The 27716-nt window shown below is 51.3% G+C and overlaps 1 protein-coding gene across 3 annotated transcripts in view; it reads left to right on the top strand.

Moving 5' to 3' along the window:
- The first annotated feature begins 8164 nt into the window (after positions 1 to 8164).
- The window catches only part of PMEPA1 (prostate transmembrane protein, androgen induced 1), a 52305-nt gene continuing 32753 nt past the window's right edge, over positions 8165 to 27716 (top strand). The window contains exons 1-2 of one of the 3 annotated variants that reach the window (XM_080403964.1): positions 8165 to 8671; positions 24903 to 24941. In XM_080403964.1, coding sequence (XP_080260090.1) covers positions 8569 to 8671; positions 24903 to 24941 — 142 coding nt within the window. In that variant the 5' untranslated portion in view covers positions 8165 to 8568. The remainder of the gene's footprint in view (positions 8672 to 24902; positions 24942 to 27716) is intronic. The other 2 variants (XM_080403963.1, XM_080403965.1) reach the window with 2 other exon arrangements.

Here is a 27716-nt window from a genome sequence, read left to right as displayed (position 1 = left end):
GAAGAGCCAAGCGCTGGTGCCCTTCGGGAGCTGGCTTTTCCTTTCTGGCTAGCCAGAGCTTCCACCCGCCGGGACTGTCTCACCGCACCGTGTCAGCTGAGATTCCGGAATTTAAGCTACATCTAATACCTATACCTGTATTTCTCACAGCCTGGCAGAGTTTTAAACTCCTGTCAGCTATGGCCAGTAGCCTTCAGAGATGAGCAGTGGCTGTAATTGATTCATCACGACTCCTGATAATTATTTTTTTTTCCTCAATTGTTGCAATATACTTGATTCCCAATTATGCTCTGGAGTCAAGCTTCTTTTAGGTAATTTACAGTGTAGCCTAGGTATGTGTAAAATATTTACCACAATTGTGGTTTTAATTAAAATGCATACAATACTACCAAAAGGAGAGAGGGGGAGGAAGGGAGGTAACCCAGATTAAGGTTTTTTTTAATTGTTTTAATAGTGAGATTTGTTTCAGTGAGAACAGGGCATATTGGTTTCCTTGGAAACATTGGCGATGTATTAGCTGTATAAAATCTAGCATAAAAGATTTGCGAAAGTGAAGCCTTTAGGTTTTAACTGATACTATAACTTTTCATTTAGAAAATCAGATTCACATGTGGCCCCCAAAGTCCCGAAAAGGTGTCTTTGTTTGTTTGTTTTCTCTTAAACCTTAAAATTAATAATTTCACAGATTATCAGAATCATTAGAAATCTAAAACTGTAACAGCAACAACAACAAAACCCCTTCAACAATTCAATATCCCTGATTCATACAATTTTATTAGATGTGCCTGTAAGTTCTCTTTGTGCTCAGGCTCAGGCAAGACTCCACGTGTTTTTGAGAAAGTACAAAGATTTGGCTTTTTAGATGTTCCAATCAAACTAGAGATTATCGATAATGGAGCAGTAGGTGCTGTTTTATATACACCCATGTCCGGTTACTTTATCGTACACAACACTGCTACCTGGCTATACAATATGCAACACACTGCAGCCAGCTTCACGTCCAGAGAATCCCTGTGGCTGCTGCTCACCATCAGCCTCGCACAGAGCCTTGGATGCCTCTCTTTTCCCTGGTGTATGTCTTAGGAAGCGAGTACCCCGCAGCCTCAGCCCCCGAGCCAGCACCGTGGATCTGGGGCTGCAGCACCCCAAGGCATCCCGGCAGGTCAGGGGGATGTCTTAAGGCGGTTCTCATCTGAAGTCAAAACGTTTTCTTTTCATTCCCTCTGGAAATCAGGCTCTTATGATCAATTTTGGCTCTTTCATATTAGAAAATCAAGCCCTGTGAGGGAGGATTCAGCTGCCTGCAGTTGAGTGGGACTGAAACAACCAGCACTAATATCTGTGATTCGCCTCCGAGGCCAAGCTGCGATGGCACGGCACATCTGGGGACCAAGTAGCACAGAAACTCCCTTTTAAACAAAAGGGGGGGGGGGGGGGGGGAGGGGGGGAAGACTGCAGATAAAGTACCAGATGTAGGATGTTGGGCTATCAGAGAAGAGAATGGACGGCTTGGTTTTAGCACATAAGACTAATCACTCAGTTGAAATTATTTCAGCAGCTGAGTAAATAGACATAGGGAAAAGGCATTTATGGGAGCATTTGTGCTCCAGGATCCTCCCTCTTTCCCAGCCCTCCTGTTTGTTTGTTTTCCTGTCTCTTGGGTGTTGCAGCTTCCCAGGTCACAGGTTTATTGGGGAGCAGCTGTGCGCTGTGCACTGGGGCAGGCCACACGGCCCGGGGCTGCGCCGCTGCCCAGCGAGCCGAGAGCAAGTTCAACATCCCGGCCGGCAACCAAGGGCCTCGCCGGGGCCCTTCGGCTGCGGCCATGGCTCGCTGCACCCGTGGCCATGGCCACTGCAGCGCGAGCTCGGCCCCGAACACACACGCGCACCCCCGTCCGCTTCGCCCCCGCCCGGCCCGGGCGCAGGCGCCGTTCCCACCGGTGTTCCCAGCTCCCGGGGGTCGCGGCCAGGCGCCTCGCGGGTGTAAAGCAATTAAAGCCTGAAGGGAACCACCGCTCGGGGCAGGGTCCTGGCGGCGGCGCGGCCCCCCGCCCAGCCCTGCCCGCCCCGCACCGGGCTGGACCCCCGCGCCCCGGGAGGTGCCGCCGGATGCGAGCGCGCGCCGCGGGCGTGCTGCCGGCCTCGCCGCCCTGCGCGGGAAGCCCCACGCATGCAGAGCGTTTAACGGGCACCCCCTAGCCCAGCACGGCCGCCGCAGGCACCCCGGCTCCTAGCGGCAGTCGTGGCGGCAGGACCCCGGCCGGGCCGGGCGCGGGGCTCTGTCTCTTTAAGGCGGCGGCGCGGGAAGGCGCGAGTCGCACCTTTGTCACGGCCCCGGGTCACCGCGCGGTCACGGCCCCGCCCCACGTGGACTTAGAGCCCACATGGCTGGGTGCGCCCCGCCTCCCTCCGCTGATTGGCTGCCTTGCGTCCGGACGCCGGCTCTCCCGCTGCTGATTGGCTGAGCGCGCGCGTCATTGACACGCGGGGGGCGGGGCAACGCCAGTCCGTGACAGCGGGCGCCGTCTGGGGCCGCCCCCGCGGCGTCTGGGGCGGGGGGGGGAATTTAAAGGGGCAGAGCGGCGGGGGGCGGCCGCGGGTTTCGCCTCTGTGGGCCGGGGTAGCGGGCACGCGTGGCAGGCTGCGACCCCGCTAGGCGCTCGATGAGAGCTCTGAGGGGGCTGCCCTGGGATGAGCCGCGGCAGCCGCGGTGTGAAGGCGTTTGCTTGGGCGTGGGGTGCGGGGCCGGGGAGGGGGCAGCACCAGGGGCCGCCGAGGCCAGCCCCCGGGCAACGAACCTCCTGTGGGAGCCCCCCACCCACGGGGTGAGGAGGGCGAGGGCTTGCCCTGGGCCGGCTCTGAAGGGCATCCCCATCACCACCACCACCCGCCCCCCCCCCGGCTTCCTCCCCTTCCCCGTGGCAGGGCCACCCCGGTGGGCACCGGCCGTGATAGGTGGGCAGCACGGGGCAATAGTGGCATTTGCCCCCACAGGGCAGGGCTGCCCGGCCTGGAGCTCCCAAGGCAGAACACTACTGGGCAGAGCCTGGGCTCCTCTGGTCCCTCCTGTCATGCAAGAAACAAAACCTGAACACAGAGCAACTGTTTTTTTGCAAATACGATAAGTTCAGGTGGCACTTAACGTGTGGTTCAAGTTCATGTATGGCACTGCGTGTGGGTGTCTGTGGGCACCGGGTCAGGACAATGCAATCCATGAACTGTTTGCAGCTGCTCCACTTCTAAACTGCTCTCCAGAAGGAGCCAGCAGTGAAGCTGCTGTGAGTGGTTCAGAGCTGGTTTTCAGAATTACTCAAGTGCTTCCTCGGATGAGATTGGAGTCTTCACTTCAGTACGTCAGCTCCCCGTCGGGGAGTCCACGGTCACCCTTGTTCGCTTTCCAGTGTGCCATTCCTCTCGCCAAAATGCCTGTTGTTCCATCAAGGAAACTCAGGGATTTTTTTATGTTTATGCATTTAAAACTCTTTCTTTAGCACTGTTTTATTTTACATCTGCCATCCTGGATTTCCCAGCACGAGAAAATGAAATGTTTTCAGCTGGGGAACTGTGAATTGAGGGTGATTATTTTTTGTTAGTGAAGTGATATATTTCCTACCAGTGCCTCCAATAAAATGTAAAGGTAGGGTGGAGTCTTTCCAGTGACGTTAGCTGGAGTTATATCAGGCCCCAAATGAGACAGAATGGGTTGGAATAACATTTTGGTGGCTTCTGTAAAAATTTTCATTACAAATACTCATTGACTTTTTAGCCCTTCTGGTTGGGAACAAAACCTCCTCGACGGGACCCAACCCAGCGCTGTGCAGAGATGGAAAAAAGCACTTGGATGGCAGCAGTGACCTGCTGCCGCGGGAAAGAAGGAAGAGGGGTCCTGGCCTCAGCTGGGGAGGAGGGAGAGAGCAGGGGGCTGGGGAGGGGATCCCAGCGAGCAGGAGGGAGGGCAAGGGAGAGTATTTTGCCACCATTTAGGTGGGATATTGTTCAAGATAGGTTACTGACACTGAGCAAAAGGGGTGAAGTCTCCAAAAGAAAATGATTCTGCCGTTGCAAACAAGGATGAGGGCTTGTCTACCAAAGATTTAATCCACAGTATCCTGTAGACTTTAAATCGTACCTGAGATGTAGCCGTACTGACTTTCAAAGGCAAACAAACCGTTAGCTAAGACTGGCGAGCATCCGTGTCCCTGCCTGGCTTTGTTCTCGGACGCAGCGGAGATCTTGTTCTAATTGTTGGGGAGAAAACGCGAGTTTCTGGTACCAAACAGTTAAAAAATATAAACTTAAATTAAGAGGTTAGTCACCAGAAAGTGGAAACCATGTCTGGAATTGTTAGAAATAAAGCTTGCTTGAAAATAAATATAGAATTATTCACCATGGTAACTATTGCCCTATTGCGTTAGTGCATATCGATTTAACATTAATCCAAAGACTAATGCTGTGAAATATTTGGTCTCTGTAATGGACAACTGTTTAGTTAACAAAGCTTTGGGGAGTTGTGGAGTTTTTTGTTTTGTTTTTCCTTAGATCACCTCAACCACTTTTGGAAGAATATGATTTGACTTTTAGGGTTACTTGTTTCTCACATGGATCTCTCTTTCCAATTACATTGTATGAATTTACCCTTAGTGCCACGCTGTAATGATTGTGCGGGGTCGCTCAGATCTTTAACTAAACTGTTGCAGAGAGGAGTAGAAGGAAAGATTTAAATGTGGCTGCCCAGGGAAATGCCTGTACTTCTGGTCTGGCAACGAGTGAAACTATATTATAGTCCAAAACCTTGCCAGAGCAGACTGATTTTTCCGTGTCGTTCAGTTTGTCCAAGGACCTCAGACGTTACTGCAGCTCCTGCGCGTCCCTTTCCACGGCTGCAGAGCCCGAGGCACAGCAAGCAGCCCCGGCTCACCCTGAAATTTTGTGGCAAAACCAGGGAGCGAAGGGAGATCTTGCAGTGCCAGCCTCATCCTGGAGCCGTCAGAGGTGTCTCTAGGGAGAACATAAAAAGAAACTGAAAAAAGCAGATCAGTTACAGAGTACAGGAGCCAAAATCAACAAAAGTGTATTCTGGAAGTATCCCCCAGCTGAGCAGTACTTGCTGCTGGTACAAAAGAAACTCCTACAAACGGCAGCGAGCTGGAGGGAGAATAGCGTTATTACAAAGAACAGGGTGAAGTGTTTAAGTTAGCTGATGTACTTTTAATTTTTACAAGCCCATCTGGGATGACTTTAATTATTTGTTCTTAAATCATGGTGGAAAAATGCTGATTGTTCTTAAAGCCACATGAGTCGTTCAGATGAAATCGGGATGGTGGTAAACAGTGCATTTTTAAACCAGCATCAACTTGCAAACAGTTATTTTCCTTTTTTTTTTTCTTTATTTTTAAAGAAGGTTAGGCAGATGTGTGAACTTGCAGCAGCCTGCATCTGAAACTGGAGCCTTTATCCACCAAAGCTTTGCAAACTTGTGAAAACTCCCCCTAGAACAAGCTGACTGATTCACAGGGTGAGGGTGGACGCCTTTTCCCCCACCAGAGCCAGCTCTTCCAGGGCTCCAGGCCCGCCCAGCCCCGGCCTGCTCAGCCCTCAGTGCTGATTAGGGTCTGTGAGATGCCTCCACCAAGCTTTCTTCTGCCACGGCGCCCATCCCCAGCTTGTCCTGCCTGTAAACAGGTCTTTGGCCGTGCTCTTCCATGGTGCTGCCCTCTCTGCCGTTCCCTGGGCCCATGGGTGATGCGGTGCCCGGCTATGGAAGGCAAAGCCATGCGTGTTGCAGCAGAGAGAGCCCAGAAGGACTCTGTAACCCACCAGTCAAGGAACTGGCCTGCCACAGAATAATAATATATTACTTAAAGCTGCACTTACTTGCTTAAGACCATTTAAGAATGCACTGTGGCTGTGGTTTAAAATGCACGAGTTCTGAATCAAATGAACTGTGGCTGCATCTGCACAGCTGATGTGCTCGGAGGGCTCGGCAGCAGTGGCGGGGCTGGTGTCCGCCAGCATCTCACACAGCACGAGGAAGCGTGCAGTGTTCACCTTGCCTTAGTCATGACAGTGCTATGCATTGTAAGTGCAAAGGACTGTGCATTGCAAGCTGGTGGCCTCCCTTTAGCTTACAGCCACCTTTTCTGGCCAGTCAAGCAAGGTCCATTGGAAAAAGGGTCTCTAATATGCAGCTGCCAAGTGTTTGAAAAAGAAAAAAAAAAATATTTCCAGCTAAATAAGAATAAAAGTGGGTTGATTGATAAAGCTACCTGAACTGGCGTTAGTCTTAAGTTATGACCGTGTGTGTGCCTCACTTTAATTTTCAAGCTGGCCCTTCTGGGGCTTGCGGGCTCCCACCCGCCCGAGGCCCGCGGCCCTGTAACAGGGGTGATGCTGCTTCACGTTGTCATGACCCATTTCTAGAAATTCGCCTGGCACAGAAGAAACTTGAGACTCCAGGAGCAACCTAAAGGAGTCGGCTAGAAGGCCGGTAAGAATTACCCCTCCTGTGCTGCCGATGAGGAACCTGAGGCTGGGAACAAAACACAAACACACGACTGGAAATGCTTTGTTTCCAGTTCTAGTGTAGATTTTTTCCAAGCAATTGCCCCCCCCGCCCCACGCTGCCAGGCCTGCTCGCGAGCCCCCACCTCTGGTGCCACCCCTGGCACCGCTGCCCGGCGTTGGGGGCAGGGCACTGGTGTGAGAAGTCACCTCTGCTCCGCACGGGGAAGCACAAACTTCTCAAAGCTCGTTTCTATCTGAGCCGCATGATCCTCTTCCATGTTTCCTTTGGATTAGTAATTGTTGGGAGTTGCCATCTGTCAAGTGGCAAAGAGTAAAAGATTAAACAACCTGGCAATTCCTTGTTCCTTCTCTTTGGGCATTTTTGCAGGACCGGACGGGGCCGCAGGAGCAAAGCGCAGGCGCGTATTCAGCAGTGGTTTGTAAACAGTCATGTAGAAGCAAATTCCATTTTTTGGGAGGTGGAAATAAAGGTTAAACCTTACCAGTGAGTGCCAGCACGCCAGACCTGGCTCCCGGCACCACCATTCTGTGGTGTGCAGAGCATTGTACAAGCTGTGGGCTGGGAGCCTGTCCCCTCAGCGGTGGCTTCCCGGCAGCATCTCTTGGGAGCACAGGCCCAGCTGGGGACTCTTCAGACACTTCCAAATCCTAAATCAGAGCTATCAAGAATGATGGGAAAATATGCTTTCTTAGAAGATAACCGAAGCTGCCTTTATCTCCCAGCCACAGGATTCACCAAGGATTACAGGAGCTGCTTTGCACCACTATGGTTAAGCATGTTTCAGCATTTTCATTATAAACCTCTGTTTTCACAGGTTTATTTGCCAGAGAAAAAAAAAATAAATCTGCCTTGACTAAAACTGGGCACACCAAGCACTTGGAGAAGAGACGATGGCTTTTTCCTTTCCCCTGTCTAAAATGTGAATGGGGTCACTCATTTCCAAGCGGGCGGTTTGAAACAAACCCGGGGATTTCTCTGCCTGAATCGCTCCTGCGCCGTGCAGAAGCCGCGGGAGCACGGGCAGAATTTTCACCCGGTTCAGCCGCGGCCAAATCGACGCTTGCAGGTCACCCCCCACCCCCACCCCCCACCCCCCGCTTCTTTTCCAGGCTTTCCCACTTTTTCCTTTGGAGCGCTGCGTTTGGGAGCGGCCAGCGCCAGGCTCCGCGGCTCTGCGCGGCCGTGCCCGGGGCCGAGGGGGCGTCGGGGGGTGCCCCCCGCAGGGCGGCCGGGCCCGGGCGCTGTGGGACCGCCGTGCCGTGCCGTGCCGTGCCGCGCCGGGGGGCGGGGGGGGGGCGGCCCGCGCGTGCAGCTGGGCCCCGCGGGCAGCCAACGCAGCAGCACATCTGAGCGCGGGGCGGGTGGGGAGACCCCCGCCCCGGGAGCCGCCGCGGTGCGCGGTACCTGACCGGCGCCCCCGCCCGCGCGCGGCCCGGGGGGCCCAGCCTGCACGAGGCAGCGCGGATCCCGCGCGGGGCAGCCCGGGGCGCGCGCGCCCGCCGCCCCCATCCCCCCCTCCCGCCTCCCTCCCTCCTCGCCCGGCGGCGGCGCGGGGGAAAGGGCAGTCCCCGTCTGGCGCTGACGTCACGGAGCCCGCCCGCGGCTGGCGGCGGCGCGCGGCCGCGTCCCCGTGGCCGTGAATGAGCGCGGGGGGCGGGAGCGGAGCGGGAGCGGGGAGCGGGCGGGCCGCGCTCCCACCGCGCTCCCACCGCGCTGCTCCGCCGCGCCCCACAAAAGTGCGGGGTTGCGGCGGCCCGGCCCAGCCCAGCTGCTTCCCGGGCCGGAGGGGGCGCGGAGCAGCCGCCGAGCCGAGCCGAGCCGAGCCGAGCCGCTGCGGGGGGCGCTGCGCCGCGCCGCGCTGGGGTTTTTATTTCCAATTTTTGATCGCAGCTGCATTTCCCTCCCCCCGCCCCCCCGCGCCGAGGAGGAGCCCCGGCTTTATGTGGTGCTGCCCGGAGAGCGCTCGGCGGCCGTGAAGTTCTTTGTGTCGCCGTCGCCTTCTTTCTTTTTTTTTTTTTTTCTTTTTTTTTTTTTTTTTAAATGTATAACTTAATGGGTCTGAACAGCACGGCCGTAGCTATTCAGCCCAATGTGTCCTGCACATGCAACTGCAAAAGGTCTTTGTTCCAGAGCATGGAGATCAGTAAGTACTTGTCCTGCTGCCGCCGCGGGGCCGGCCCCGGCCTCCCCGGGGGTGGGTGTGAGGTGCGGGCGTGCCCCCGCCGCGGGCACGGAACTTTCCGCGGGGGCTCCCGGCAGCGTCGGGACCCTGCGCTGCGCTGCGCTTTCCCGGCGTGTAAAGGTTGCTCCCCCCCCCCCCTTCTCCTCCGTGCGAGCTCTGATCGCTCATCTGTTGCTGGTGGGATGTCTGGCGCGGGTGCCACACGGCGTGACAGTGCGCGGCACCGGGACGGGGGCGGGCGGGACGGGCTCAGCCTCCCCCGGGCTCAGCCTCCCCCGGGCTCAGCCTCCCCCGGCTGCCCGCGGAGCGCGGCTGCTGCCCCTCGCCCGGCATCGCCGTGCGGAACCCCCGCTCCGCCCCGCCCGGGCTCCGGCCCCACCCGCGCCCGGCCCCGGCCCCGCGGCTCGGCCCCGGCGATGCTCCGGCTGGCGCAGCCCCTGCCCCCGCGCTTCCCTCCCCCGGGGGCGATGCCGGGGACCCCGGCCCCGGCGGTCTGCACTAGCCCCGCTGTAAAGCCCCCCTCTCGTTACTTGGTGGCGGGGGGGGCACTGCTCTCCGGACACCCCGGCTCACATTTGGGGACCTGTTCCCCTGCCCCCAGCCGCCGGGAGCTTTTCGTTGCGAAGGGCTACTCGCCTTTTTTATTTATTTTATTAATATTTCCCAATTCTCGCAGAGTAGCAGTGAGTGCAGTGCCTGACCTAAATACCCACTACTTTCCTCTTTGCTCTTTCCCTCTTGGAAATGGAGCGCAGCGAGGTGAGAGAGAATATTATTGCTGAGGCGAGAGAAAGGAGTTAATTTTTCTGACTGTGGAAAGCGAATGGTGTTTTCTGTAAAGGGAAGGTTTTTTCGAGGCGTCTCAGGCTGGGTGGGTTCTCAGGGTTGTACCCCGCTTAACACCTTCTTCTGTGCCGGGAAATCTAACCCCAGCACAGACTAATGCAAAATGGTCCAAAATGCAAACTTGGGAAAGAGTCTGGTTTTTGCATCTATTCCTGGCATGGCAATGGGGCAGCTCGCGCTGGGTGCGTGTAGGGGAGAGTCAGCTGAGCTGCGCCTGTTCCTGCTAGTGCAGGATTTGCCCCGTTACCTCCAGCAGGGTTGCAGAGCAGTATTTTAGAGCCAGCATCTGTCCCTTGGTATTTTGCATGGCTTTTGTCCAGTGTCATCTGCCTTTGCCTTCTCCAGTTTCATCGTTCTTTAATTCAGGTGTCTTGAGTCCTGGAGAAGGTCTGTAGGCATTTGTATACTGGGTACTAAAATGCATTCATTCTGAATTTTAGCATAAACCATACCCTTTGTACTGTATGCACATTTAATCTTGATTTAATCTCATTCGTGTTCAGACAAAACTAAGCTGGATTTGCCTGATTTTATTAACACTACCGGTACTGAATAGACCATTATTCTTCCCTGACTTTAACAGGCCAGGCTAGATGTGCATACCAATAGCAGTGTATAAATAATGAAGATACAGTTCTTTTTTGTGTCAGCTGGTTGGTGAACATAAACTGTGTCCCACAGAATTGCAAGGATGAGAGACTTTACTTTGTGTCTGATCAAGGCTCATGATTATGATAAAAGTTGTGAATTAAAATGTATAATGCTTTTTGAAGAAAAAGCTTCTCTTCCTGTCCAGCTCTTGGCTTAAGGTTTTGTTGGAACAACTCAGACTTTTGATTTCATTCCTTGACTTTTCAGAAATAGTGTATTTTAGATTTCCCCCCCCCCCCCCCCCATTTTTTTCAGCGTATGAAAGGCTTGGTAGGAGGCAGGTGCCGCTTACAGGTGAGGGTGTGAGAGGCTGGGGACAGAGAAGTATGCTGGAGGACACCTTGCCTGAACATGGATGGGGTTGGCGGGAGCCTCGTGCGTGATGCCATATGGCTCCCGAGGTCCTTCCCCGGCTTTTATCCGCTGCCACCACTGTGCCTGTCCCCCTGTGCCAGCCACTCGGCTCTGGGGTCCTGCCACTCAGACGCTGAGTTCCCATTAGCTCCCGAGAGCCTTGGATCGAGCTCCCTTCATGCTGCCCTTCCTTATTTTATTTTCAGATAGGTTGCTTTATCGCCGGTGTTATTTATTTATTTCCCGCTGATGGCGGGCAGTGTTAGCTCACCTCCGTGCTACGGGAGGGCTTTGGTTGCACTGCAGGGGCTGTTACCTGATCGCTTCCTCCACCGGGGTTCAGTGGAAAGGATAGACTTGAGCCTCCCTGACATAAATTCATTATACAGCTTTTTCCCCCCTCCAGTTGCTTGATTTTATTTCTCTTTTTCTAATACGACTTTTGAGGGAACCTCAGAGCAGCCACCACCAGATGCTGTTTAATTTTCTAGCCAAAAGTTACCATGCAGGAATGCTTCAGGAAAGTGGCATAACTGTAAACTCTTTTAATTTAACCCTCTAATTAGGTTAACTGTACAACTGATACCCAAAAATATTTCTTTGCAGGCTTTATTCCGTATGGCAGGCTGTGGCGCTGCGGTGGAGGAAGCAGCTGGTTTCTGTGTGTGGTGCTCCCAGATTAGGATTATAAAAGGGCTTTTTGGGGGCGGGGGCGCGGAGTCTCCAATATGCCAGGCGGTGTTAAGCAGCCAGACGTCTGCGGCAGTGGTCTCTAATCGCTTCGGCTGGGTGAAAGAGGTCAGGGGTGATTGTCATGGCGGAAGAGGCTGCAAATAACTAATTATTTGGCGCAGGGAGCGGAGCAAGGCAGCCTGCCTGCCTCCCACCGGCTTCCCGGGGCAGCTCGGTCCTGCTGCCGGCTGGGTGGGAGCGAAGCACCCGTGCCTGCCCACTGTGGCCAGCGCCGTGGCCATGGTGGTGGGGGACCTCACACCTACCTTCGCATCCCGTGGGGGCTCCTCCTGGCTGGTCTGACGCCAAGGCTGGAGGTCCTGCCTCTGCAGGCACCCGGGCATCCCTGCGGGAGGGTGGCTTAAGGTGCAGGTCTTGGCTCTGGGCTGGGTGGCCCTTGGCAGAGGCTTTGCTCGTGCGGTAACGTTAGCCGAGGCATTCGGGGGTTTGAGAGGTGTCACTGCATCTCCCCGTGGAGATGAGACCATTCCCCGTGCTGGCAGCAGCGCCCTGACGCTGGTGTCGCCGCGGCGTGCTTGGCCGGTGGTGGACTGGGGTGAGTGGACCGTGAGAGCGGGTTTCTGTCCAAGCGCGGACTTCTAGGTTTTCACATTCTTTGGTTTAATAACAAACCAAACGCAGGTGGCTCAACCAGGGATCACATCTCCTTTCCACTTCAGCCTGCCTTTTTGGCAAATGCATTTCTTTCCTGACGCTGTGTCAGCGGCAGTTATGGCTTCTTCCAGGGCAGAGTGGATAATAACGTATACTTCTTTATTCCCCCCCAAGTTTTCCTCCAGGAGGTAGGGACGTGGAGGGAAGCCAGAGCTGCTACCAGCGTTTCAGCAAGCTAGAGAGTGTTTGCACAGAGGATGTTCAGTTTGTGGCATCTCAGTTTGACTTCAGCCAAACCGGGGAGTTCCCTGTGTCTGGCTTTGGCTCTCTGTCCATGACAGGCGCTGCTTTTTGCCGAGATCAGCATCCCAAGGTACGACTGAGGAGGAGCAAAGCAGGGATGGCTTGTGCTTATGGTGGCCTGAGAACTGCCTGTGTGTGCCCTTGGCTGTCCCCAGGGACCCTGGCTGTCTGCAGTCCCAGCTCTGCTCCCGTACCCAGGGCAGTAGGGACAGTCCTAATTCCCTGAGCCTGCAGAGCACAGGGGTCGTACAATTACAGTTTATTTTGTGCCTTCAGGCAGTGATTTTAATTTTAGCGTTTTATAATCTGTGTTGAATTGGAGAATGAAAAGACACAGAGGAGGAAACGGAGGGAAAATGGTCACACTTTGGGTTTTTCCTGTGGGTGAACACCTGGGCTGTGTGATGCTGCACAGCAGGACCAGCACACATGGCAGCAGAGGTGATCCTGTATAGTCAGAGGTGACCATATATAATGTGGAGACGAGATGTGGCTAATTCTTCCATTTCAGTCAGTATCAGGGTATATTCAGAGGAGAATGTTTGACACAGCAGGTCCTGTCGCGTTCTGCCAGGAAGCCATCCTCTCTACCCCTTGAATAAGCCGTTGCTTTGCCTTTGTTACATTTATTAGTATGTTTTCAGATCCTGGTTGTGAGAGGACTAGCACTGAAGGGCATGTGGGAAACAGCAACCGTGTTCCTTTCCTTAAAGCCAGGAATTCCCAAGGTAGTGCCTGGGATCACCTCTGAATTTTCAGGATACTGAATTAGCCGAACTACCTCTGCTTCCTTTGCAGATGGAGAGAAGAGTACCTACAAATGTATGTTCTTACTTCATTTGCTGTTGCTCACCAACTATACTCGTATTTTTAGATTTCCCAGGATGACAGTTGGTGGCTGGATAAATCCAGTTTTAGAGTGGATTTGTAAACCTAAATTATAAATGGATAGATGTGAGGAGACCTTTCCAAGGGAAGTACCAAAATACATGGTGTCACTAATAGACAGTAATTATAATCCAGCTTCTTCCTTAGTAACTCATTGTACAGTCATGTCTGTTGGTCTTGTTTCAGGTAATAGCAACCGTCAGAATTTGGTAACCCTAATTAGCTAAAAAAGGTCATTTATTTGCAATGGCATTTCATGTAAAAACTGACTACCAGTCTGCTAGCTGGAAGGAGATCCCGTGTGTGGTGTGTGGTTTGTCTTATCAGATCCCTCAAGTTCTCCGATAACACGGTGCATCTGTTGTTGGTGTGTTTCATCAAAGTAATAAAGCGTGGCTGGAAAGCTTGCGAGGAGAGAGGTACAAGGGCCACTTTGCTGCAATTAAGTGGAAACTTGGTTCACACCATGAGCACACTCCCAGACGTCCATAAAGCAAAGGATTCATTAGTGTCGACGGGGATGTTTTATGCAGTGTTCTTCCTGTCTGTGTGGCTAAATTGCCAGGTAATTATTTTATAATTATTTTTTGGGTGGCAGAAGGTAGGTCATTTGGGCAGATCCCAGGTGAGGAAACACATCAGAGACCTGCTCTGGCTGCAAGCAGAACAGCCGAGTCCGGCCCCGAAGTGGAACAGGGAGAATTTCGGCACAAGGCTCCCCTCTGTGAGAGCAGGATCTGACCCATCATCTCCATCGCTCAGAGCTGATTATGTGGGCTCTTGCATTGCTGCTTCCTTGCTGCACTAAACGTAATAGTGCTCTTAGCTCCTTGAGGAGCGATGCACGAGTTGCAGGGTGTAGTGGAACAGCAGTGCCGGCGTTGAGCACGGTGCTGCTGTGGCAGGAACCAGCACCTGAGCTGCTGGTGCTCACAGGGTGAGCCCATATACATACACACCCCCAAGAGCTGACAAGTTTTCAGTGCTTGAAAAAGTATCGGGGTACCGTCTGTGTGTGTGTACAGGCAGTAACACATTTGTGAAAGTGAACTGATTTAATAATACAAGTAAGTAGTTCAGAACGAACTGGTCAATGAATTAGTTGGTAACCAGAGAAAGGAGTTGTGGGCTTTTGGCTTTTTGTTTGTTTGGTTTTTTTTAAAGCAGATAAATTTCAGCTGTAGGAGTTTATCATCCAAATCAGAGGATTTGGGGAGCTATTGAGAGTAAAGAGAGCTTTGATGATTTGGCAAGGAATACAGCTTCTAAGGCAGCACTTTGATCTGCATTTTAAATGCTTCTTTGTAATGACAGTTTCACAATTTCTTTTCTCATTTCAAGTCAGTTTTGCAGAGGTATGTTTTGAGAGAAAATAGTAACAGCACACATTATTCTTGTTGGCTTCGGAGCCAGCTAGAACTTGTAGTTCATCCCAGATCTTTTGGCTACTACAGTAAATCTATGATTACACCAGAAAGGAAATTAGTAGAGATGTTAAATATTATCAAAGCTTTGCAAATCTTTTGATATACCTCCAGTGTGAAACCTAAACTTGCATTGGCGTTTTTGCTGTGGTGTGTTGTACAGTATTTATCTAAGCATCCACCTCATCTTGCAGGTTCCCGATTTAGTTTTTTTTTACCTTCTAAAGGACATGTTACTCTTTAGCACATGCATCCTTTTAGTCTTGCGTTGCACCTGAAGACCTTGATTCTAGTGACTCAAGCTTTCTAAAGACAACCCAGAGCTGCTGTAGTGGTGCTACTGAGAACCTTTTTCTTCCCCTTCTACCTACAGTTTATCTACATCCTTAGATAAACTCTCACTGGAGGGAGAAGGTTGTTGTTGTTGTCTACGTATTTTTATAAAAGAGAGCTTGTTTCATTAAGTTATGTAGTATGGGTAAAGTAGGAGAGAAGGTAGGAATTGGGAATGTTTATTAAGGTTTTCATTTAAATCTTGCATAGCATCTTTCATTCTTGTAGCCAGTTTGGGGTGGGGTTTATACCTCTCCTGGGAAATCAGCAGCCTTAAGGGGGGAGGACAAGTTTTCCCAAATTGATTTGGAGTTGTGTGGTAGCATTTCTGGTGCTGGTTTTGGACTCTCCTGAGCTGTGACGCTAAGCTGTACCAGGCTGGCAGCTCTCTGCTGGTGGAACCAAGGTCAGCTGGTGTGTAGAAGAGGGCACACATTTCATTTGCAAACTAAATTAGCCCATGAAGTTGGGTCTTCAGTAACATGTAAAGGGTAGCATCACTGGAAGGCCTTAGACAAATAGCATCCTGTATATATTTCTTACATCCTTTTCCAAACTGTCAGTGACTTCATTCAGTTGGACGTTTTCCTTGTTATTCTGCATATCTCTCTAGTACAGGATGCTGGTTTGGAGCATGTAAGACTGCATGGCCCTGAGACTTGTACATTCAGCCATCACGCTCAGAGATGCTACAGCCAGTGCACTGGTGTGTATTGCAGGCTCAAGTTGGCACCACGTCCACCATCACCTTTGGATTTTTTTGAATTAATGCTACTTTTTCACTGCACACAGCAAGTTAGCATGGCTGATGTCATAATTAGTACAGTAACCCCTTTTTTCTCCAAGTAGTCATACTTCCACTTTCTCCCTGATGCAAGGCTAGGCTTATGCTCTGTCTAGAAGAGGGTGTGTTTTTCTCTGTGTGGTGTGTGTTATTGTTGTCACAGGCTGTGGGGTAACGTAAAGGTACCTTGCACGTCTTTTGAAACTGGCCTCACAGGTTGTCAGTGTTGGTGGATATCCATAGTGCTTTCAAATGGTTCACACATTTGTGCTCAATGTGTTCAGTCTCACATGTATCTTTAATAAAATGCCTCAGACTGACTAATTTTTCACTTGCAGTATGTATTTGAAAATGTGCATTTAGAAAGACGGGTGCTTTTGCATGTGGTAGTTCTCTCATCCGTTCATGAGACCCTGGTCATGGCCGCAGTGCTGAGGAATTGTGCTGGTGTGAAGTTTGTGCTCTTCAGCAGGTGCAACAGGATTTCCCACATTTGCAAACTTGGCCCAAGCAACCCAGCAAAGCAGAATATAGCCTTGGAGGATGAAAGCTGATTAACCCCTGGGCTTGGAGCATACCGAGAATGAAAAGACGTACTTACACAAAAATCAATACTACTTTTCGAGAATATATGCAGGACGTGGTTTGGGGATTTTTTTCCATCTCTTTATTCTGTCCAATATGTTAAGTAGCTGGTTTGTTACTCTAACCCCCTACAAATGATTGTCAGTAATAATTCTGTAAAACTATGAATCAACTCTGCATGACTTTGTGCAAATAGACTGAGTAATTTCTTTGTTCTTTTCTTCTTACTTTGTAATTGGAGTCTGTAAAAGCCCAAAGGTTTGGTCTTGTGGAAAGCATGATTCATTTATTGGTGTCTGTGCCGACTAGTTATCTTTCAGTAATTCCAGAGTGCTGCTACAAGCCAAGAGTGATTCATACATGGCTAAGTGCACAAACAAATGGGGTCATGGCCATCTGCAGAAACTTTTCTAACCTATTTATGGTATCAGAGAAAGAAGTGGGTGTATTAAGGATGATGGAATAGGTGTCAATTACATTAGTGAATATAACCAGTTAAGTAACGCTAACCATTACTCAAAACCACATGTGCTCATTGCTAAAGATCAGTAGGTCCTATTTAAATGTTAACATAGGTCTGATATGAGAGATGGATTGAGTGCCCAGCTTGTCTCCTGAGGAGCTCACCACCATAACTGCTATGGTAGTCTCTTCTACCTTCCTTGAGATTTAGACGTTAACTTGCACTGTGAATGTTTGTAGTAACAAAGTCTGGCTCTTTGCTGTTGCAGACCTCAGTCGTTACATGCTTTATGTGCAGAATTTGGGCTAATACTAATTAAGGTGCTGTTGATGATCAGGGGTAGGGTTTCTTATTTGCACACCAGGCAAAATGGCAGCACATCATCTTAGTAGAGACAGCGGTGGTCAGGCGAGTTGGTTTTCCTTCCAAATGCATTTTCAGTGCTTTAAAATCTCAGAGGGAAGACAACCTGCATCTTACGAGGTAGATTTCCTCTACTTTCATCCCATTTCACTAATTGAGAGAATTAGTTTTCCCCTTTGTCACTCTGATAACAAAACAGCACTGGCTGCAGCCGTGTCGGAATTGCTTTGTTCGGATTTTAGTCTTTTGCTTTGGGGGAGGCAGTTTGCTCCTGCTGTGCTCGCAAGTAGGGGAGCTGGTCCCCAGGGCTGGCACTTGGGTGCCTGAGTTGGTCACGAGGAGGAGGGGGTTTGAGACTAGCAACAGAAAATAGCAGGGGCAAGAAGCACTCCTGGGGTGTATGGATGAGGGCAGGGGGTGGGCTTGCTCCCGGCCACGTTCTGCCAGTGCCTGCCCGCTCCTCAGTCTTGCGCACTGCAGCTGGTTTTGCACCTGAGACAGGTGTATCCAACAAGATCTTGCGCTTGCAGAGCGCATGGTGGTCTCATGGTGCTTTAGAAACATCCCATGTCTGCAGGACGGATGAAGGTTCCTGCGAAGGCAAGCTGGAGGCACGGGTGGGCCGGTGCCACGAGGTTCAGGAGCGGGCATGGCCCCATCTCCCCAAGCCCTGCGAGACCCCTGTGGTCACCGCTCGGTTCCGTTGGATTTCTGAGGGCTTGACTGGAGCAGAGTTCATGGACTTAGGTTTCTGTAAATCGAACTTAAGCATCAGTGCTGGCTAAAAATATGGAAGAATTTGGCAACATGTCGTTGTTGTCCTTGTACCGGTGTTTTGAATGCTGTGACCGTTTGTGCTGCACCCGCACTGCATGTGCTCTCGTGGAGGCGGACGGGGCCCTGGCCGACACACCGAGCGTGCTGTGGAGGGGGAAGTGACCCAGACTTTTGCCCAAAGGACTGATGAGCCTTTCCTGATGTCTGAACAGCTTTCTTCTTCTGCCCTTGCTTTATTTAAGTCAACAGATTGTGTAAGCCACATGCTGGATTTACCTGCAGGGCAAGTGGGAAGGAAGCAGTGCCATTTGGATGAATTCCCAAAAGACGTCTAACCGCTGAGCGTTAAGACTAACATTTCCAAGCCCGAGTCCCTACAGCCATCCTCCTGGATCTGCTTGCCGCCTCCTCCGTCCGTGTGCAACGCACCTGTGGCCTCGGCTGCCAAGGACGAGTCCCGGGGAAGCTGCCCGCTGCAGCCTTTCGCCGGTGGGTCTGCTGCAGGTTGGGCTCCGTGCTGAGTGAGCTGGGAAATTTTCCCCCTTAGTGTTTTTTGGTTTAATACTACGATTGATGTTATTTCTTATAAAAACAAAAATCCCCCCCTGCCAAGCTAAGCTGTGACCTGAGCCTCCCTCACCTTCCCATGCTGTGTTTTCCACGGTGCTGAGGATACTGGCTGGCTGTTTGCACCGCAGGGATGAAACCCACGGCTCAGCAGCTTGAATGACCCAGGCTTGGGCTTGTTCTGGGTGCACGCTCCAGACCTGAAACCAGGCTGGATTTCCTTGTGCCCTCCACAGGTATCGGTGCAATGAGACCCAGTTAGAGAGTCTGAGAGCATCAGTACTCCCTGCACTAGCTGTGCCGCATGGGCTGAGCTTCGCTGAACCTCTGCTGCGTTCCTGGAGGAGCAGGTCCTGCTCTTTTTGTGTTTTTTTTTTCATTCTTTCCACCATTATCCCACCTTACCAAGGGTGGTCTCTTGGCTTCAGTAACTTTGAACAGCATATACAGACTATGCTGTTTAGCACTGAGCTCTGAAAGTTCCTTGGCCTGCTAGGTGCTGCCTTTAGGACACTTAAGGAACAACACGATTTACGGACACTTGCTTCACACAACTGAGCAAAATTATCTTAAATTGCAATGATTTCCCATATATTAAACAGGAATCTCACTTCTATTGTTACACTTATATTACTGTAATGGGACTTTGCTTGAATTGGAAAATGCATTTTTGAGTGCTGTGTCTCCCTCTCCAGCATGCTGACACACGCACGAGGTGTGTAACACTTAATGATACTGATTACTGGTGTGTGATGCAGTGAATGTTTTATATTTCTCTAGTGTGACTTATTCGTAGCAGTGTATACAAATTGCACCTTTTTCAACTTTTGCTGTGGATGCAGGTGATGGCTGTCCTGTCAACTGATGCGCCAGAGATGGGCTCAAGAGTAAGGCGAAGGGCAGAGGTCTCTGGTGGGAGTCCTGCATGCTCCGAGTGAGGCATGGAGCAAACTACGGGGTTACAAACGTGTTCTGTCTTGCCAATAGCTTTTAATCCTCATCATTCTCATGGGTTTTCTCGATAAAGACTTCTCAACAACCGCTGACTTGCCATCCAGGCCTGAATTGTAAGGAACAATAAACGTAATGGACAGCCTCAATTTAATAGATTCACTATGAGCTTTTTATTAGTGGAGCTCTTCTTTTTTTTTTTTTTTTTTTTTTTAAATGACTGCATTTATTTAATTTAAGTTCAGAAAGTAGCTCTTTCAAATCTGAGGGAAGCATGCCTGAGTGGGCTCAGTTCAGCTAATTTGGTTATGCAGCAAGGAAAGGATCTGTCCTGCTGTGCAGCCTGCACAGTGCTGGCTGGTCTTGAGTGGGTTAACAGCTGCGTGCAGATGTTCAGGGATTTCTCTTTTGACTTGACCATGGGGTTTTGCTGCTCTTCAGACCACAAGTGCACTCCAGTCACAGCAGGTTCATGGGTTAGGAGATGCTTTTCATCCTCCCCTGTTCTGTTTGCTCAGGAAGGGATCACGCTGTTATCTTGCAGCCGTGCGTCTTCCTTGGTTACGCTTCTAGAGATTTGGAGACCCACATTAAGCATCTATTAAATTAAGCAAAATGGCCATTAGAAAGCTACATTTCAAGTGGAAGAAATGCTTTATGTAATGTAAGGATATGTGAGGGGACCTAAATACAGGCTTAAATTGGCTGTTACGAAAATAGGTATAATTGGGTTTTTGCACAGTGATTTTACGGCTTCTGCGTTTAATGTCATGACGAAATCCCGCATCCAGTCCTTGAGCAGACGAGGAGATGGGGGTTGAGAAGCCTGAGTAATGGGACTTGTTCTAGGAACAGCCCTGCGCTCCTTTGCAAAATTGGACATACCTGTCATACGCTGAGGCTCTGCTTTGTTTGAAAGTTGTCTAGAGCTGTGGTTTCCTCTTGCCTGTGTTTGCCCTTGGGTCTCCCTACAGCACTCAGCCACCCGCTGTCGGGGCTAGGCAGGCAAAGGGGTGTCTCTGGCTGTGGTTGTAACTACCTGCAGCTGAAAAATGCAAAACTCTTGCAGCTGTACCCTCCTAACTGTGCACATGCCAAGAGCTGCAGCTTTGTTTTCCAGCCTGATCTATGCAGTTAAAGTCGTTGGGTAATTTAGTAGCACTTCTGTAGGCTTGGTGTGAGGGCAACTGCTTTGCTCCCTGCCTTGGGCAAGGCTGGAGAGGGTTTCCCTCCGAACCCGAGGCTCCCCCAGTCGCGGCTGGGGCCAGGTGATGCTGTGGGGCTGTCAGCCGGCTGTTCTGGGACCGGGAGCCTGAGGAAGTGGAGGATACCGCATTTTGACCTTGCATCCTCATATTAATCCAGATAGTCTTTCCTGTTTCTATATTTAAAGCCTTTCCATTCTTCTGTCTAGAGAGACAGAGCGTCAGCTCTCTTGGGTAAAGACTGACCCATCCCCTTTTGGAAAGCTGGTCCCCAAGTAGCTTTTCTCCATAGAAAACAAGGCTTGTCTGAATGTTGTTGGCAGGAATTGGAAGAATGATTTTTTTGTTTGATGTATCTTCAACCAGTTAGCATTAGAGCTGTTCTTTCTAGCTAAAGGTCTTGCAAGGGTGAAGAAACTCCATTGCTTTCCTGAGTGTCTTAGCCAACGCATGGGAGAAAAGCCTGGCACTGTGAGACAGGGTAGAAAAAGCTGAGATAGGATTTGCTGCTTCTTTAAAACTGTCCCTTTTTAATTGTCCAAACAGCATTTCAAAGAAAATCTCTGCTCTTCTCTATCTCCTTCCAGCATTATAATTCTATATAATCACTTTTCTTTCTCAAAAAGAATAGGGCGTGATTTATTTTTTTTGCGGAAGGAGGAAGGGATACATTCCAGATGTTGCTGGGATACACTTTTTGCCTCTGTTTAATGTTTAGTGGCTTTCAGTAAATAGGCTGTGAGAGGTGGGGCTGATGGTTTTATTCCAGGACGAATCATCTACAATAAATCCCATCTGCTGACGGGAGAGCGTATCTTGGGTGTCAGGAACTGATCATGTCTTTCCTGCCTTGAAGAAAGGCAGCAAAAGCTGAGGCTGGCCCGAGTGCTCCTTTAGGGTCCTTGCCCTTGGTCCTTTGGGGTGTTTGCCCCCACCTCGCTGCTGAGCTGTGGGTGAGAAACACCGTGCGGGGTCCAGTCCCCTGCCCGTGCGGGAATGGGCGCTTCTGCTCTACAGTGACTCGCTGCTTTTTTGGGAGCAGCTCCGACCTGCAGGCAGCCCTGGGCAGGCAAGGGCTGCCACGTCCTGCGTCCTGCGTGCTGTTCCGCGTGGGATGCCCAGTTCAGCGGGACTCTTCTGTCTGTGCTGCCAGCAAGCTGGGCTTTCTGGTGCTGGTGTTGCAGCCCAGCAAAGAGCATCCCGGTGCCCTGCACCACTGTGTGAGGCTGGGCCCAGGAACTGGCCTCTGGTTACAGGCAGTCCTCTTCCCTCCTCCCACGGCTAAGACTTGTTGTTTCAGTGCATGCAATGCTTCTACCTGCTTTTGGAGCTTTCTTTCACACTAAGCCAAAAATAATTTTCCAGCATGTGTTGCACACAGGCATCGTGGGACAGCGTGGCAGCTCCATTCCCTGTTTCATGTTTTCACCTGTTTAGACTAAGTAAAATCTTTGTTTTGTTGGCAGCCTGTTGCGTTGCACAAACAGTGTAAGACAAAACCACTAGCAGGTGTTGGTCCAGCCAGTATAATTACTGGTTCCTTGCTGCTGCTGGTAGGCAGACAGCGTGAGCCGCCCTTCGCGTGGAGTCTTCTGGCAGGGCTGTGGCTGCAGGAGTGCTCGGGGCGCTGATCCACAGGGAGTGTGTGCCGACTGCTCAGCCACTCCTGCATCTCTTCCTGGCTGCCGATTGCATAAAAAAAATAAAAATGTATACATCTGTGGAGGAAGGAGGGAGAGCTGAGTGTGGCTCTGGTCAAGTTAAAGCACTGACTTTTAAGTGCAAATTCTCATTTACATTTAAAAAGATGGCAAAATGCATGGCTGAACCAAAAAGGCCAAAGTGAACAGTCGAGAGCCAGGCAAGCTCAGAGAGAGGCGAGAAGCAGCGTCCTAAAATCCTGCAGGACTTGAGAGGGTTCAGGCTGGCTTCTCCCACACATCCCGGGCTGTTGGCAAAGCCGGGGGAGCTGCCATGTGCCCAGCGTGCCGGGGCATGGCCGTGCTGCGGGGCTGCCGGTGCGGCACGGCGGCTCCTTTCCACCCTTTTGGAAATTTAACCGGAGAACAGCTGATCCTGATCTGGCCAGCTGCAGGCACAGAGGCTCTTTTTCTCAACACCTGACTTCCCTTCGGACTCCCATACCTTTTGGGCCTCCCAGGCCTTTTTGGCCTCTTGCTTTTGTTGCAGCCTCTACTTTTCCTTTGGCCCTGCACCCATTTTCAGCCTCCACTTTTTCTCAGCCTCTAGTTTTCCCTTTTTGGCCTCCCATGCCGTTTTGCTCTCCTACCTGTTTTTCACCTCCATTTTCCTCACCCTGCGATTTTCCCTTGGCCTCCCACCCTTTTTTGGCCTCCACTTTTTCTCAGCCTCTACCTTTCCCTTGGCCTCTCACCCCTTTTGGGGCTCCCACCCCTTTTCGACCTCCACTTTTCCTTAGCTCCTACTTTCCCTTCGGCCTCCTGTGCCTGTTCAGCCTCTCACTCCTTTAGGGCCTTGCACACCGTTTTGCCCCCCACCTGTTTTCAGCCTCCACTTTTCCCCAGCCTCTATTTTTCCTTTGCCCCCCCACTCCATTTTGGCCCCTTACCCCTTTTCTGCCACCAGTATTCGGCAGCCTCTACTTTTCCCATGGCCTCCCATCTCTTTCTTGCCTCCCACCCCTTTTTGCCCCCCTACCCATTGTGAACCTCCCACCCCCTTTCAGCCCCCGCTTTTTCTCAGCCTCTCCTTTTCCCTTGGCCTCCCACCCCTCTCTCCGCCTCCAGTCTTCTTTTAGGCCTTTCATTCCTTTTGCCACCCCTCTCTGGGCTCTGTGCAGGAGCTGACCAAGAGGAGGAAGAGGAGGAGGAGAGGGGGGGTCACCATGCGTTGCTGCTTGTTGGTGTTTGGCTGGGCCCTTGGTGTTTGGCTGCCATTCCTTTCCCGTGGGATTGGTGCTGGTGCCACCTGCGGCAGGGATGCGCGGGATGCTCTGGGTTGCAGGTGGCGCCGCACGTCATGGTCACTCTGAGTGCCTCCCGCACGCACGGCATTGATTTGTGATACATCTGAACTTTTCCTCTAAACCAGCCCGACTCAAAATCAGAGAGCTGATGCCGCGCCGGCGGATCCCGGGGTATTTAGCTGCTGCAGTAATTTACAGCGACTCGCTGACCCCTTCGTCTTTTCCTGGGGTGAAAAAGTTGCTTATCGCTGTTCTCTTGGGTGCATGGGAAATAACTTCTTAAAGCTTTGTCGGGGAGTGAGGAGCCCCCCAGCCTGCTCACCCGCGGCGTGCGTGGGCGCCCGAGGTGAGGCAGCCTGGGCTGGCGGTGCGTGCAGCTGGGAGCCTCCCTTGGTCTCCAGTTAAAGGCCACTTTTACAGGCCAGTAGGAGGCCTTTGGCATCAGACTGTGGCAGGTACTAATTAGTACCAATTAACCATTATCAGTGACAGACAGCTCTTAAGGGCTTCATAAAAACATCCAGTACGTGGGTTGTCCCTGCAGAATCCCCAGCGGGGCTGCAGTGTGCTCACCCCTCCGACAGTGCCTGGCGGCGCGTCAGGTGCCCAGCTTGGGCCGGGGTGGTTGGGGGTCCCTGTCCCATCAGCCCGTCAGTTCTGCAGAGAGTCGCGCACAGCTCGCTGACAGGCGAGAGGGAGGTCACGAGCTGTCTTTATTTTAATCCAAACTCTTTGCTGCTTTGAAAATCCACCTACTGGGCATTGCATCTGGGGTTTTGTGTGAGGTGTTGCTGTGGGTCCTTCCTATTCAGCACCCTGCAGCCCCTGCTCCCCGCTGGGGTGGGGTGTCAGGACTCCCACAGCTTTCGCTGTGGCTCAGTAGCCCTTGGGGCTCAGCTGCGTGTGTTTGCAGGGGGGCAGCCCATGGCAAATAGCCTTTGAAACATGCAGCACTGCCCGGGGCCACGGATGGGTGGTCTAGCAGCGTTGGACGTGGCAGGAAGGCTTCTGGGGTGGGCTGAGCGATCCCCAAAACTTTGCAAACCTTTGTAAGGCTTCGGCATGTCATCAGGCGAGTTGGCCGCGAGTGCTGGAGGAGAGCGGACCCGAGGGAGCCTGTGCAGTGGCGTGGCCAGAGAGGAATGGGACCTCGTGCTGCAGCTTCTGGTGTGGGAGAAGCATGGGTTGTTACTGGGGGTCATGACACCCAGCTTGTAGTGCTTTTGGTACTCCTGGCTACTGTGGAGGTGGTGGGCTTGGGTGCAGGTGTCAACCACGGTTGGCTGTGGGGGAGCTCTTCAAAGAATGGGACCCCAGGAGGGGAGCTGGGGTGTGTGTTGCAGCCGGTCGGAGGTGGCTGCCATCACTGACGGATGCTTTCTGTTTTCTTTCAAATGTCTCCAGGCACTGAATGTTTAGGTCGCACCTTTCCAGGTAAACTGGGTAAGTGAAGTATTTCAAGAGTTGCCAAGATCTAATTATGAAGGCTGATTGCATGATTGCAGCTGCTGTACTATAAACACCCTGGTTACTCGCCTGACGGAACAGGTGGTACCTTGCCTTGCCCTGAGAGCAGCAGGTACCTGCTGTTCGGGGTGCGGACGGGGATGCAGCAGTGTCTTCAGAGGCTGATTGTGCAAACCTGATATTTTCTGTCTATCAGTAGCTGGCTGCACTGTGGTAATCCCGGATGGAATTTTTTTTCTTCTGCAGTTCAATGTAGAAACGGCTTCAAAAGCCGATGTCTTTTTAAGCATGAGCACTCTTCCTTTTGCTGTTACTCTGGGAAGCTAATGAGCAGCATTACATCAAGGAAAAAAAAACTTTCACTGTATTTTGTGAAAGTAATTTGACAACCTGAATCTTTTTAAGACATGGCATGTTGGACTTCTGTCGAGTGTGGGGCTGCCGTGTTCAGAACAGACAAAACCAGATGTCGGGAGCCCCGTGGAACCAGGCTGCTGGATTTGAGCTGAACCTGTTTGCAAAAGAGCCTTTGCTGGTTTAAAAAGACACTGTTGTAATATTTATGGGTCTCTCAGTTTAGAATTGAGTTTATGAGAGTACCTCAAAAGTAAGGCGCCTTTGCTCAAATGTGGTGTCCCAAGCCTGCTGGGGGAGAACAGACTAAATAAAGTGTTAACAAGTGGTGAATAAACGATTTTAATAAATGGCTAATCAATTGTTACAGAGCCTGGGAAGTCAATAGAGTTTATGACCTTGGCTTATAACCATGCTCAGATCTTTAATGTGCTTGTAATGCCTACAAATCATTCATTAGGCTTTTATCAAGCATCTATTAGTGAAAGTCATAATCTAAAACAAGACAAAAAAAGAATTATTTCGGTTGTTTTATTTGAAGCCTGATGGCAGAATTTGGTTGCACAGTACCATAGTCCTTGCTTATGCAAAAAAGCCATGAGACACCACCAGTCCCACCAGCAGCGTTCTGTGGTGCAGACATCAGGCAGGGGAACAGCAGGAGCCCCAGGCTGAGAGCAGCCTGTGGATGCAGGGCAGATGCAGCCCGGGTGCTGGGACACTCACACCAGTCTGTAGGGAAACTGTCCTGCAGCAGTCAGTGATTTTTTTCTATTTATTTTATATTAATGCCTTAAACAACAGATTTCAGCAGATAAGCTGGGTGGATGGAGAGAGCACCAGTGTCATGCTGCTCTGAGCAGCGTAGCTCGGGGTGTTTTCACTCTAGTAAAAGGTGTTTGCTGTTGCTTGACTGTTGTAAAACTTGCACCCATTTTCTTGTCCTGTGATTTAGGAAAGCGTGTGAGTGGGGATGTGCTCTTGTTGTGCTGCTCTTCCTGCTTTCCCTGGTCTTCCCTGTCTCATTTTGTGTGTATGTTTGTGCCTCAGGGAGGGAGGCAAAGATGCATGTGAGAACATGCAGTTTTCTTAGAATATAAATAACATAAAATTAAATATATTGGGGTTTTGTTGTAGAGTTGTTCCCTGTAGTCTCCAGTTGCTTGCTCCTTTGCTGAACTCCCTTACTCTTTGAGGTTTTTTAATCTTACTAGATGGATACTATTTGGAGTATGGTGTAGCAACCTGTAGCGACCTTGCTGCTAGCTTACTGGTGCTCCCAGCGAGGGGCTGTCTTTGCAGACATCAGTGCATGCCCAGAAAGTCTCCCCTGGCTTCTGAAAGCCACGGTCTGCCAGAGGGGGCTGCCTCTATCAGATGGCTTTTTGCCTCGCCTTTGTTGTCTGGATCCTTGCGTGCAGCCTCAGCCTGGGCCAGTATTGCCAGACATCACCACCTCCACCACCCGCTTCCTCACGGAATGCCCGGGTCCTGCCTGCGAAGTCAGGACCCTTGGGGAGAGATGTCCCTGCCCATCCCTATGCTGCCTGGGCTGAAGTCCTGCACACAGGGATCAAAACACAAACCCTGGGCAGGGAGCACCATCCGAGACCACAGCAAGGCAGGTTTAGCTTTCATTGTGTTTTTTTTTTTTTTCCTTGGGTTTTTAAACTGTTCCAGCATCTTCTAGGTAACTCCTAGATGTCTCTGGTGTGGATGCCAGACTCTTGAATATCTATAAATGACTTGTGGATCTCTCTTGCCTGCTGAGAGGGGATCGGTTTGGCTGAGCCACAGCCTCTGCCCAGAGCTGTGCACCAGGGCATGGTTAGGCACTGCTGTCCCCACGGGGAGCAAAAAGGGAGGCTGCGATTTCTGCCAGGTTTTGTGGTGGCTGTCCTGCTTTTTGCAGGGGGTGGCTAGGAATGAGTATGGAGGGTGAAGGGGAGATGCCCTCAGCAAGGAGCCACTCATCTGATGTAGGAGGAGTCCTTGAACTCTTTAAAATCAAAGGGCAGGGTAGAGGGTTTTCACAAAACAAAATTCATAAGGCAAAATACATAACTAGATGAAAATGCGTGGTCTGCTGATTTCGTAGAGGTCTGAGGGAATTCTGTTGGGGTGGACACACAGACCTCCCCCATTTCCCAGAAGCTGGGTCAGGCTCTGTGTTCACTGCAGTGCTCCCCTGGGAAAATGCCCATGTGCATCGTTCTTTTATTTTTATGTTGTGGGCATTTTGTTATATTAGTCTAAATGGGTTTGTTTCCATAGCTGCATTCTGCTGATAAAATCCCAATGTAGGATCTCTCAGTCTCCCAGTGCCTGCGTACCAAAAATAAATCACATGCAGTTGTCAGAAGATGAGCTGCTGCCATGGCGGGTGCCAAGCTGCGA

Source organism: Falco punctatus (genome assembly GCF_963210335.1).
Source record: "Falco punctatus genome assembly, chromosome: 10".
Taxonomy (NCBI): domain Eukaryota; kingdom Metazoa; phylum Chordata; class Aves; order Falconiformes; family Falconidae; genus Falco; species Falco punctatus.
Note: the sequence above shows the minus strand (reverse complement) of the source record. Positions and strands in the feature narration are given on the sequence as shown.